At 46.2% G+C, this 13007-nt stretch overlaps 1 protein-coding gene across 1 annotated transcript in view; it reads right to left on the bottom strand.

The window, feature by feature from the left end:
- Positions 1 to 4509, bottom strand: part of LOC132448352 (rho GTPase-activating protein 20-like) — a 32207-nt gene extending 27698 nt beyond the window's left edge. The window contains 1 exon segment of the mRNA XM_060039545.1: positions 4025 to 4509. Within this exon segment, the coding sequence (XP_059895528.1) occupies positions 4025 to 4108 (84 nt within the window). The 5' untranslated portion in view covers positions 4109 to 4509.
- Positions 4510 to 13007: the final 8498 nt, after the last annotated feature.

The raw sequence follows: 13007 nt of genomic DNA, 5'->3' as shown, positions 1-13007 counted from the left end.
TTTACTACTGTTGACTAACACAGATTTCTACTGTCGACTAACCCTGTTTTCTACTGTCGACTTACCCTGTTTTCTACTGTCGACTAACATGGTTTTCTACGGTTTATTTTCTAACCCTGTTTTCTACTGGCACGTTTGTGACGTAAAACTGGACACACCAGAAATATAGACAGAAATGCATACCCGTCTTCTCGTTTGTTCTACGGTTCAAACTAATACCATGCTGACCCTGTACAGTGATTAACACCTCCCCCTCTTGGCGGGGGCTGTCGGTGACGCTATGGGTCTCAAGGAGTTCTGGCTCCACCAGTAGGGGGCGTCCTACCCTGTGGTCTCCTCTCTCTGCAGTCATCAAGGTTATCAGGGGGTCACTGGGGCGTGTGATTCCCACACCCTCCACCCCTTGGCCCCTACGTCCCTCTGTGATACCCCCCTCCTCCTTATTGCACCCCTCCATTGCGCCTGGGGGTCTGCCCGTCATCTCCCACCCTCGTCGTGTAATCTATCCTTCCCTCTGTTGTGACATTCCCTCCGTGTCTCCTCTTCCCGTCATACTTTGTGTCATCTTCTCTCCTGCTCTCCTTCCCTGTTTTATCCTATGATCGACCATGTGTCCACTATACCCCCCCCCCCCCCCCCCCCCCCCCCATCCCGCCGCTCCCCTCCCCCTCTCTTACCCAACCTACCCACTCCTGTGTGAGCCGGGTCCTAATCCCTGCCCGGCCGGACCCTATAAGACCCTCGACGCCAGGGAGACCTCACAACCTTCCATGTCACTCCTAACGTGCTCTGACATAAAGTCTCTCGTCCCTTCTCGCCCTTCTCTCTACGTGGGATCACGAAAATGGGCCGTTGCTATTAGGAGAAGAGTGTGAAACGACCTCCTCTGATCAAATAATATTGCTATGTTTTCTTTTTAAATGCCCATTGAATAAGAAATGTGAATAGGAATCAAGATCAAAATAAGGGTGTTAAAGAATTCAAAACTCAATCCCACCCCTCAGGGTGAAAGGGTCTGCCTGGAGCCAATGGCCCCCCTAAGAGGGGGATGGTTTCGAAGAAGAGCAAGCCAATCAGAGACACATGTTGATCAGGAAACGCAACTGCCCTGAGGTTTTCCGTGGATCCAAAACGGTTATGGCACATTAAGGTAGCTATCATCGGCAGAATAAAACGTTAGGCTAGAAAGGGAGCGAGAGAGAGAGCGGGAGTGAGAGGGGGAGGAAGTGAGTCAGGGTGGGAGATAAGAGTCAGAGGAAGAGTCAGGGTGTGGGATACAGAACACTGAGAGAGAGCAGCGGTCCTGGACGACCGGCCGACTCCTCCCAGTGTGAGCAACACCAGGACAACACATTGAATCAAACCTTCCCCCCCTCCCCTCCCTGCTCCCGCCATCTCTCTACCGCCCACACACACACACATACGTACAAACACACACACACACACACACGCCACCCCAGAGACATGTGTCACGCTAATCAGTCATGTCATCGCTCTTAAAATACGCATATTGGCTTTAATGTTATTTCAGATGTTTCAAGAAGGCTCACACAAGTGCACACACACAAGGACGCACGCACGCACGCACGCATGCAAGCACACACACACACACACACACACACACACACACACACACACACACACACACACACACACACACACACACACACACACACACACACATATACGCACACACTCGGCCCTGTGAGAACACACATAATCACACACTATATAAATAAATAAATAACTATATGAATATAAGTTATTTATATAAATATAAATAACTATATAAAGTCACTCCCAGGCACAGGTACACACCTGGCTCAACATATATTCAACCAATAATATCAACACCCAAAATAACACATATACACACAAAAACTCAAGAAGGCACATGAGTGCGTGTTTGTAACGTCCCTTTCTTTCTGAATCTCCCAGACATAACTCACACAGACAAACACGCACAAACACACATGCACAGACAGACAAACACACACAGACACACACACATAAACAAAATACACACACTAACACATCACACACACATAGTACAGTCCATGTTCCTACATACAGAGCTGTGTTTGGCTGAGAGCTGACCTTCTGAGCCCAGATTGGCTGAGGCATTCATGGTACATAATGATACAGCAGTATGAAGTCCTTAGGATATTGCTATAATCATACACACAGACAAACACACACACACACACACACACACACACACACACACACACACACACACACACACACACACACACACACACACACGCGTATATGCACCCAGACTCTAGTGAGTAAATGTAGGTGCACATGTGTGTGTGTACACGTGTATGCCTGTCTGTGTGCATGCGTGGGTTTGTGTGTGTGTGTCTGTGGGGGGGGTCACATGACCTTGTGTGTACGGTCTGAGTGTCCTCTCTGTGGTGAACACAAACAAGCCCACATTCCCCCTGGCCTGAGCCCTGACCCTAACCCTGCGTCATTCAGCGTCCCCTGCACACCAACATGCTATACGTTGCACACACAGACACACACAAAAACACACACACACACACACACAAACACACGAAAACACACACAAACACACACAGATTATGTAGCAGACTTCTTCTCTATTACACAATCCCCTTTGCTCAGCTTTCATACACATACCTAAACACAGACATACACATACACACATAAATATGTGTGTATCTAAAATCGAATAGTCATTTTATAATATAATGTAGATGAATTGACCCTTCTATATGATTAAAAAAATGAATGATGTCAGATTATCAGCAAACTAACTTAACTGTGAAACAATTCATTTGGGCACAGTAACAGAGCGTCCATGTTGGTACTGTTTGTTTCAGTTATGAAAGCAACCATCACCAGTAAATCCCAGTTATTCTTGGCCCTTCAACGTGTATGTTGTAACTTCTTAACTTAAGGTACAGCACAGCATTTAGACTAAAGACTACCATTTTAAGTTAAGCCTTTGAATCCCAGAACCTTTGAAACACTGAATGTTCTCACCGAATACAAGAACAGAGGGTTTGAAAACCAAATAAAGAGGGATTTATCACAAGGAATGAAGATCTCCGCTCACTTGGGAGAGCGCGCCACCTGCAGCAGTAGCAGTAGCCGTAGCATTAGCAGCAGTCTTCAAGGTGCCAGGCAGCCTTAGTGCTTGGCAAGATGAGGACAACCAAAACAGCTCTGGTCACAGAGTTCGGATCGCTCCCATGTCCTATAAATCTCTCTCCTGAGAGATATTTGGCAAGCCAGGGTTATCTGATGCTATCTCTGTTGAACCGAGGTCATGTCCGGAACACGGAGACCACCAGGAAAGCTGGGATGAGCTGAGGCCAACGGCGATGGGAATCACCTCTCCAACAGCCATCATGAGTGCTGTCTCCCTTACTCTCTCTCTCTCACTCTCACTCTCTCTCTCTCTCTCTCTCTCTCTCTCTCTCTCTCTCTCTCTCTCTCTCTCTCTCTCTCTCTCTCTCTCTCTCTCTCTCTCTCTCTCTCTCTCTCTCTCTCCCTCTCCCTCTCTCTCTCTCTCCCTCTCCCTCTCTCTCTCTCTCTCTCTCTCTCTCTCTCTCTTTACCGCTAGCTCTACTTATTGATTAACAATTTATAGTCAGAAAAACACTCAATAATGACAAATTATTTAAAAAAAATAATTGAGGACCAATTAAATCCACCTGCTCGGTTCAGCTATCCAAAATGAACTCACAAAACACACACGCAAAGGCACACACACACACACACACACACACACACACACACACACACACACACACACACACACACAGGAATAGTTCTTGGGGAAGGGAAGAGGGTAAGGGGGGTACCGTCAATTAACAATAACCCCTGTGTCCATTGTACCACAGACAAAGACACATGCATACACACGCACTCAATGTCTCTCGCTCACACACACAGACACACACACACACACACACACACACACACACACACACACACACACACACACACACACACACACACACACACACACACACACTCTGGTACTCACTATGATGTCGGTGCTCTCCACGCAGCTTCCCCCCCGGTCCCTGGCCCGGTTGCGGGGCCGACGGTCCTCACATGCCCCCAGCATCCTAACAAAGTGTCTCTGTGTGTGTGTGTGTGTGTGTGTGTGTGTGTGTGTGTGTGTGTGTGTGTGTGTGTGTGTGTGTGTGTGTGTGTGTGTGTGTGTGTGTGTGTGTGTGTGTGTGTGTGTGTGTGTGTGTGTGTGTGTGTGTGTGTGTGTGTGTCTGTAATCAGGTGACTCTAGAAGGCATTAAATGTGTATTCTCTCCCTCTGTGCTCAACAGGAGAATTCCGATCGCGGGCAAAGAGAGGGCGGGCTCCACTCCTGTCGTACAGCTCCTTACGCTAAGCTAACACTAGTGACCTAACACCACTCTGACAGCCTGTCTGACAGTAGGACAGCCTGTCTCTTTTCCACTATGAGTAGTGTCTATCTCTCTCCCTCTCCATGAGTACTGTGAATTACTTCTCTCTCTCTCTCTCTCTCTCTCTCTCTCTCTCTCTCTCTCTCTCTCTCTCTCTCTCTCTCTCTCTCTCTCTCTCTCTCTCTCTCTCTCTCTCTCTCCCTCTCTTTATGAGTTCTATGTCTCTCTCCCTCTTGTGTGTGATGTGTGGTGAGTTGGTTGACTGACCAGACGTAGTGAGTGGGCAGTCTGTTATGACCCCCTCCCTTCTCTCCCTCACTGGGCGAGCGAGCCAACCAACCACTAGATCCCCCCCCTCCATCACATACACATATACACACACACACGCCACACACACACACACACACACACACATTCCCACTTAACACATAAACACACACACACACAGAGTCTGTCTGGCCCCTCACAGCTACATGCTATTGGCCAGTCAGGGCGAGTGTGTGTGTGTGTGTGTGTGTGTGTGTGTGTGTGTGTGTGTGTGTGTGTGTGTGTGTGTGTGTGTGTGTGTGTGTGTGTGTGTGTGTGTGTGTGTGTGTGTGTGTGTGAAACTCTTTGCTGGGAAAAATAGAGGGATTGAAGGATCAATGTGGTCATCTGTGTTAAGACCCTGAGAGAGAGAGAGAAAGAGAGTGAAAGAAAAAAAGGAAGAAAGAGAGAGAGAAATCGTGCACGTGATAGAGAGAGAGTGAGATCGAAAGAAAGAAAGAAAGAAAGAAAGAAAGAAAGAAAGAAAGAAAGAAAGAAAGAAAGAAAGAAAGAAAGAAAGAAAGAAAGAAAGAAAGAATAAAGAGAGAGAGCGATTCAGATGTTATGGCTATAAGAACGCCTAATTAATATAGTAATGTCCAGAAAGAACAACCAGTTTTGAGTACTTTTATTTTTTGGAGGCTTGAAAACCCAGTTTTGTCATTGACCCACAAGCTCTAATTAATTTACAGGGTCTAATAAGTATTTATATTTGCAACTTTTTTCCTCCCTTCTCCTCCCTCTACACCTCCTTCTCCTCCTGATTTCCTTCACTCTCACAACCTTCTTAAAAGGTGTGAGATTATCTGAACCAATCAGCGAAGAGATGCCCTGTTTTGTTAAGAAGTGAGGCGGGAGCAGTCTAAAAACGAAATTGTTTCAAACAGAGGCAGGGGCAGTCGATCAAAGAGCATTTCAATCACTTATAGCTGATGGATGGGTAGAACCATTACCCTCAAATAATAGCCCTTCAATCATACTACAGCACTGTTTATGTGGTGGAAGGGAGGGAGAAGTCGAGGAGGGAGAAGGAGAGGAGGAGGGTAGAGGCACCATCCAACTTGTTGCTCTTCCAAACACCGGGAGTCCTTTAACAACCATTGATTAAATGCATCATAATTCATTCATTCTCTCTAATCATTAATTCTCTCTCTCTCTCTCATCCATCTATCTAGCTGTGCTACTCTGTAGCAAACTGATATTTGATTGCTCTATCTTCGTTCGTGTCCATGTGAGGATGTGTTTACAGTGCACGAACAATGACTGCTCCGGTGGAGGTAACCCATAACGGATTACAGACCGCAAATAACATGTGACACAGACACCTAGCATGTGTGTGTGTGTGTGTGTGTGTGTGTGTGTGTGTGTGTGTGTGTGTGTGTGTGTGTGTGTGTGTGTGTGTGTGTGTGTGTGTGTGTGTGTGTGTGTGTGTGTGTGCAACCCTAACCCTAACCCTAACCCTTGTCTTGATAAGTGTATGTGTGTATCTTTCTCATCGCCATGGCAACCAATCACCGGAGTTCGACAGGACAGGCAGCAGACCTCCTCCTCTCTCCTTCCATTCAAGCAACTTTATCGACAACAGAAGTATTCAAAGCATTAAAGATGTGTTTCCACAACATACACGGCCCCAGGAGTTCAGAAGGACATGGTACACGTACGCGTACACACGCACGCACGCACACACACACAGACACACACACACACAAACACGGTTGTCCACCATGCAATCAAACACTTAGACACAATTAACAACTAGTGACTCAAACTCAGCCTTAGCATCTAGGGTTACCAACTCGAAGTCGCTGTGACAACCTGACAACACATTCTATATACGCGTGGGCAGTGTAAAGCCGTGCAGGTGTAATTGGCGTACCACTGCCTCTACAATCTTTCTCTGTTTGTGCCTAACAAATGACTATTAATATATTATAGTATTTATGTTAGAAAACTCTGCTGCCCGACTGCTTACTAACTCCCCCTCCAGAGAACACATTACTCCCATCCTCCGTCAACTTCATTGGCTTCCAATAAAACAACGCATCAATTTCAAGATTCTCCTCACCACCTACAAAGCGCTAAACAACTTTGCTCCCTCGTAGATAACAGATCTCCTCCATCGCCACTCCCCCACTCGCCACCAACGCTCCGCTGATGCCAACCTCCTCACCTCCATCCCCAAGACCGAGTGTCGCACCCTGGGGGACAGAGCCTTCGCCATCGCCGCCCCTACCCTCTGGAACTCCCTCCCTCTGGCCATCCGAAACTCTGATACACTCTGTTCATTCAAAAGTCAAAGTAAAACCTATCTCTTAAGACCTACCTACAACATTTGACAAATCATCCTCCGCCATCTTCCACTCTCTCCCGCTCTCTTAATGTGTTGCCTATTGTTGTGGTGTTGTTTTTATTAATTTATTTATTTTTCCCTTTTGATTGATTGTCTGTACTGTCTGTATGCATTCCTTTCTTATTGTAAAGCGTCTTCGAGTACGCTATAAAAAACGGATTTATTATTATTATTATTATGTTGGACCGCCCAAGCCCACCGTGAATCAGAGCTCTGAGAAAGCTGTGGGTCCTTTCGTGGAATAAGTCTTGTTTCTCAATCGTTCTGGCTCTCAACGCTTTCAACATTAAAGCCGCACTAAACGGTGATCACTGACACCAAGTAATGTTTTTATAATTCCCATGTCAGTTTTCAGGCTCTTGCCCTTTATTTACCTCCTCAAACTGTTCCAGAGACCGCAACTATTCGCTATCTCAGAAACCCTGAGGCATTTTACAACTATTTTGAATCAAAACAGTAAATAAGTCTCTAATACACATATTTTTCACATTGGGTAATCCACTCTGAGAGCCAACTATCAACAAGCTCTCCTCCTCTCCATCTCCTGAAGACCATTTTGTTTTTTTCTCTTACAGTCCAGAAACCTTTCCTCTGGCTTTGTTTTTTTTAGCGGCTCCTGTTTCAGGGGGTATGAAAGCTGTGTTGCTGGTAATAGTTAACATTAGAAACTTAATCTGCAAGGATTTAAAATAGAGTGGAATGATTGATGTATGTCAAACTAAAATTGACTGAGATATAATCCTGGTATGCAAACACACAAAACAGCAAAAGCACGCCCAGTTCAACGTGAACAAATGACCCACCATACAATAGAATAAACACAAGAGACATATAAAGTCACACCCACATTTTGGGTTGGCGAGATGGAATACCTACTGTTCCCTCACCAAAACCAATAAAATCACCCATCACGCACAGACACAGACCCCGCGAAGCCCAGCCGAGCTGTCGCAAAGCAGACTGCTAGCCCATGGCGGGGGTCAGGATTTGACTAATTGGATCTCCTTGATTCACTCAAGCTTTCATAATTCCCCGAAGACAGCTGAAGAGGGCAAGCCCACAAAGACTTGAAAGGATGAGAAGGGCCACAAGAAGTTCAGCCGTTGCACCTTAGCTTCCTTAGACTTGGTATAGCGTAGCATGGTGTAGTCCAGCATGGTGCAGCATGGATCTCACCAAGACCTTGCGCGATTTAGGTCAATGGGGTATAGCCTAGCATGGCGTAGCGTAGCATGCTGCAGACTATCATGGTGTAGCCTGGCATGGTATAGCATAGCATGATGTAATGTGTGAATTAACTTGGCATGGTGTATCCTAGGGAGATGTAGCCTGGCATGGTCACGGGTAGGTAGCTAGCTACCCTACTGGCCGTTTCTACGACTACAGGCCAGTTATATGCCAACTTTGTATGACTACGGAGCGTTCCCATGGCTACCAACGTTACTCTATTACCAACCGTTCATACAACTAAGGACGATGACGAGGGCTTCCGACCATTCCAAGAGACTAACGTCCATTTTCTACAATGGACGTTTCTTCGTACAGGACTGCAGAGTGTTCTACTGGCGGTGAAGCGACGAGGGGAGAATTAACAGGAAAGATTGGTTGGCTTTGCACAAACTTTCCAGTCTGAATGTTTTAGTGTTTCTGTTGGACAGTTTAATGAGCGAGGTTCATCAAACTGCCTGCAAAGCTTTTTGGGGGGGGGGGGGGGGGGGAGGAGGGGTTGGGTTGGCCAGAGATTACGCAGGAAAGATTTCTCCTGGTTAGCACAAATAACAGTTGAAAAAAACCTGCGTGATTGAGGACGGATCCAAGAGGATTATGGGTCATCTATTTTCCCGCCCTGACAGCCAGAACTTCTTCTTATTGAGTTTGGACAAACGAGCTGCTGAGCTGCTTGCCTCCTCCTCCTCCTCCTCCTCCTCCTCCGACAGAAGGCCTCCCCTTGTAAGGAGGGGACAGACTAGCTCACGGAGGTGTTGAGGGGTCCAACCTGGGGAGTCACCTGATCTCTAGACGATACAGGAAGGACACCTGGGAGGTCTACAGTGTGTCAGTCCATCTCACTCTATCTCTATCTTTCTTTCTCCCCTCCCCCATCCTTTCCTCTCTCTCTCTCTCTCTCTCTCTCTCTCTCTCTCTCTCTCTCTCTCTCTCTCTCTCTCTCTCTCTCTCTCTCTCTCTCTCTCTCTCTCTCTCTCTCTACACACATCAACCGCACTCAATAGTCTCCATCTCTCCTGCAGCATGCTCATGTGATGTGGACCTCTTTCTTTTTTTTGTGTGTATCTTTATCCGTCTCTCTCACTATGTCTATGACTCTACATCTTATGTCTATGTCACTCTGCCTTTCTCTCTCTCGTTCTTTTTCTCCTCTCTCCTCCCACATTTGGACTGGTTGCCAGAGGTACACTGTATGTATAGTAGTATAGTTATAGATCAGTGAACATTCTAGTCATGGTCTTCTATCTTACAGATCAGAACATTCCTGGGCTCTGACCTGATTGGAGGAGAAGGTCCCAGGGGGAGGGATCACAGACCATCATCAGGGGTTAGGTATGCTGTCACTCAATCATTACATAAAACTCCCTTCGGGGGCTCAGGAAGTTAAAGTATGTGACACCTATATAAACACAGGATGTTATCAACTGTATCAGGCCATGTCCCTTGTACACCTACTCTGTATAAAGGTAAGAAAGTGTTTTTCCGAAGTTTTCCATCCATCATATTGTGCTGAAAATGCAATTTTAGCATTAAAAACAAAACGTTTTCCCGCTTTAGTTCATGCCTTCTCTCGTGCAACCACACCACCCTAGCCAGCCCTCAATGTTCTGGGGTTGGGGTCACAATTATATGTCTGCATTTCCAAAAATCCTCAGTGTTCATGTGTTTTCCCCAGGATCAACTAAGTACTCTCAATGGAAGGTACCCGTTATTGGTGGATAAACCTGTTTAAGTGTGGATGAATTATCAGCCAAAACAAATAAAGAAATATATATCTGCATCAGCGTGGACATGGTCTAAGTTACGTGGATCTGGCTCAAGCCACTAGGGTAAGGGTAAGCCAGCAGGGTTCCTGCTATAAACTGCCGCCACAACCCTTTCCAGCTGCTGGCTAGCGTGCTAACCCAAACCACATTGACTTTTAAAAACGGACCATTAACTTTAAACTTTTGATTTACACCAGTAGTTTTAACCTGCTTCGTGTAATGTACCTGCTCTGTGTAATGTACCTGCTATGCGTGATGGACTTGTGTTAACCAACTGTCCCGACACTTTCTTACTGCTACTGGGAGAGTAAATCACATCTCACATCCCCCCTCTGACTGCTCACAGGAGGGAATGGTGTAATGTTAAATTTGTGGGTTTCTTGGTCACTACTGGCTGCTGGAGTCTGAGGTTATAGCCAGGTAACTCAGGGTACCTGTCTTAGTGCCTTGCTCTACCTAAAAAAGGAAAATAACCCCTAACACTGGCAGTGTAATGCCTTGCTTTACATAACAAGCTACACAGGGAATATAACTCCTAACCATGCAGTACTGGTCCTCAACAGACCCCAAGGTCAATGTTGTAATTGCAGGCTAAGGGTTTGTGAGGTGTGTGTGTGTGTGTGTGTGTGTGTGTGTGTGTGTGTGTGTGTGTGTGTGTGTGTGTGTGTGTGTGTGTGTGTGTGTGTGTGTGTGTGTGTGTGTGTGTGTGTGTGTGTGCGTGCGTGCGTGCGTGCGTGCGTGCGTGCGTGCGTGCGTGCGTGCGTGCGTGCGTGCGTGCGTGCGTGCGTGCGTGCGTGTGTGCGTGTGTGTGTATGTGTGCGTGTGTGTGTGTGTGTGTGTGTGTGTGTGTGTGCGGGCTGATGGATAATTCGTTCCCTCATCCCTCTGCCCTTGCTTTTCTCTGTTTCTTAGCACACCTTCTCTCCCTCCTCGCCCCCCACACCTGTCCCACTCCTCACACCCCCCCTCTTCGTACACACACACACACACACACACACACACACACACACACACACACACACACACACACACACACACACACACACACACACAGTCGGTCTTGAGGTATTGCTTGAGTGTCCATGAGCAGAGCAGTAATCTGTAGCGATATGTGACCTTTGACCTGTACATGTCTCTGAAGGGATTAAGTATATTACACGCTTTCGTAGTTATTTTTGGAAAATAAAGACTTTGTTTTTACTTCGACCCACCTGCTTACATGGGAAGTTGGTTCCAGACGTTAACGTGGCGTCAGAGTTTGACTCTTTGCATTCCTTGTCACCCTGCAGTCGATCCTTATCCCTCCATCTTCCTCTCTCTTTGCAATTGTGGTCGCCACAGTAACCGTTACAAGTAGAGAAATACTGCAACACTCTCTCACTGACCTTCTACTTACTAGTAAATAATCTAGGATTTTTTCATCCAAAGAGGCTTACAGTGAATTGAGAAACAGGTCATTGAGGAGCAGGTAGGGATTAGGAACATATTTGTGTTTGGGATTTCAACACCCCAAACCACTAGATCGAGCCCCCACATATCTCCCATCCACACTCTCATTGCCCCTCCCTCTCTCGCGCATATTCTTCTATCTGCATATCCAGATGTTTTGGACACACTTATCACACCAGCCCGTTTCCTTATCTTCTCCTTTTTGTAACATCTGTGGTCTGGTTTATTAACTTAATAAATATCTGTTTGTTTAGGACGGCCCCCCAGGTCACACTGGTCCAGGGATGACTCTCATATGATGTGTTACGTGATCTGTGTGTTGTTAGTGGTTCTGCTGATCTCATGTAGGGGGCCGGTTCATTAACGAGTCCACCAGCGGGGCCAGAATCTCGCCCCAACATCTCATTAAATTAATCTAAACCAGCAGTCCCCCACACACTGCCCCCTAGCCGGACGCAACCAATAGCTTAGCATCCCGTGGAGGCGCCAGCGGGAGGTTTAGCCATCCAAGCTATGTTGCCTAATTCTAATAAGACCCTTTGGTCTGAGCCGGAGACAGGTTGTGTTTCATAACAAACAGAACTGGCAGCTATTTAGCCGCCTCGCTAACCTGCAGTTAAACGGCGGATTGTCTTAAGAGGCTAGGAGACACTCACGGTCAAGGTCAGGGCTTTATGGCAGCTGGGGGTGTGCAGAGTTCAAAGGTCGAGGCAGCAGGCTCGGATCAGAACAGTTATTTAATGGTTGTTATTTCCTGGAACATGTGGGTAACCAGCATTGATGTATTGCTGTGGATAGTGAACGTGCTGACAGCTCTGAGGTAACGAGGGCAAGACGGACTGTTCCGGTCATTTTTCCCAAGATGTATTGCTTTACCCTAACACTAATTTAATACCTAAACCAAGAATAACGTAACATTATATAGACTTTATTGTCCGGAAGGAAATGTATATCGGAAACTCTAAACAGTGTGTACTGTACATGAATATAAAATATAAAATATTTAAACATCTGTAAAAACACACAGTCAATGTCCTAGAACATTTAAAAGAATCAGCATGAGTCTGGCCCTGGGCTTAGATGGTGTTTAGAGCTCTGAAATTAACCATCTCTACTAAACCGTCTTTAACTAAATACCTAACTTAATCATCTCTAACCTAATACCTAAACACAACCATTTATAGTGCATCATGGGAAACGTAGTTGTATTTCTGAAGAAGAAGTGTGATTGTGGCTCTGTGATGACATTTTAATTACATCTCAGAGGAAATACAACGACCTCTGACCCTGAAATACTTGCTTCCTTTTACGCCATGGGTTTCAACACGCAGATATTTGTGTATAAGGGTCAGTGAGTGTGTGTGAGTGTTTGCATGCGTGCCTGCGTGGGTGCGTGCGTACGTGTATTCTGACTGATGCCTCAACTTCTAATCAGTTCCTCTATCTCTCTTTTTTTTTTTACTCCTCCCCTTTCTTTGTCAAATTTCTTTTGCTCTCTGAACC

Source organism: Gadus macrocephalus, chromosome 20 (assembly GCF_031168955.1).
Source record: "Gadus macrocephalus chromosome 20, ASM3116895v1".
NCBI classification, from domain to species: Eukaryota; Metazoa; Chordata; class Actinopteri; order Gadiformes; family Gadidae; genus Gadus; species Gadus macrocephalus.
Note: the sequence above shows the minus strand (reverse complement) of the source record. Positions and strands in the feature narration are given on the sequence as shown.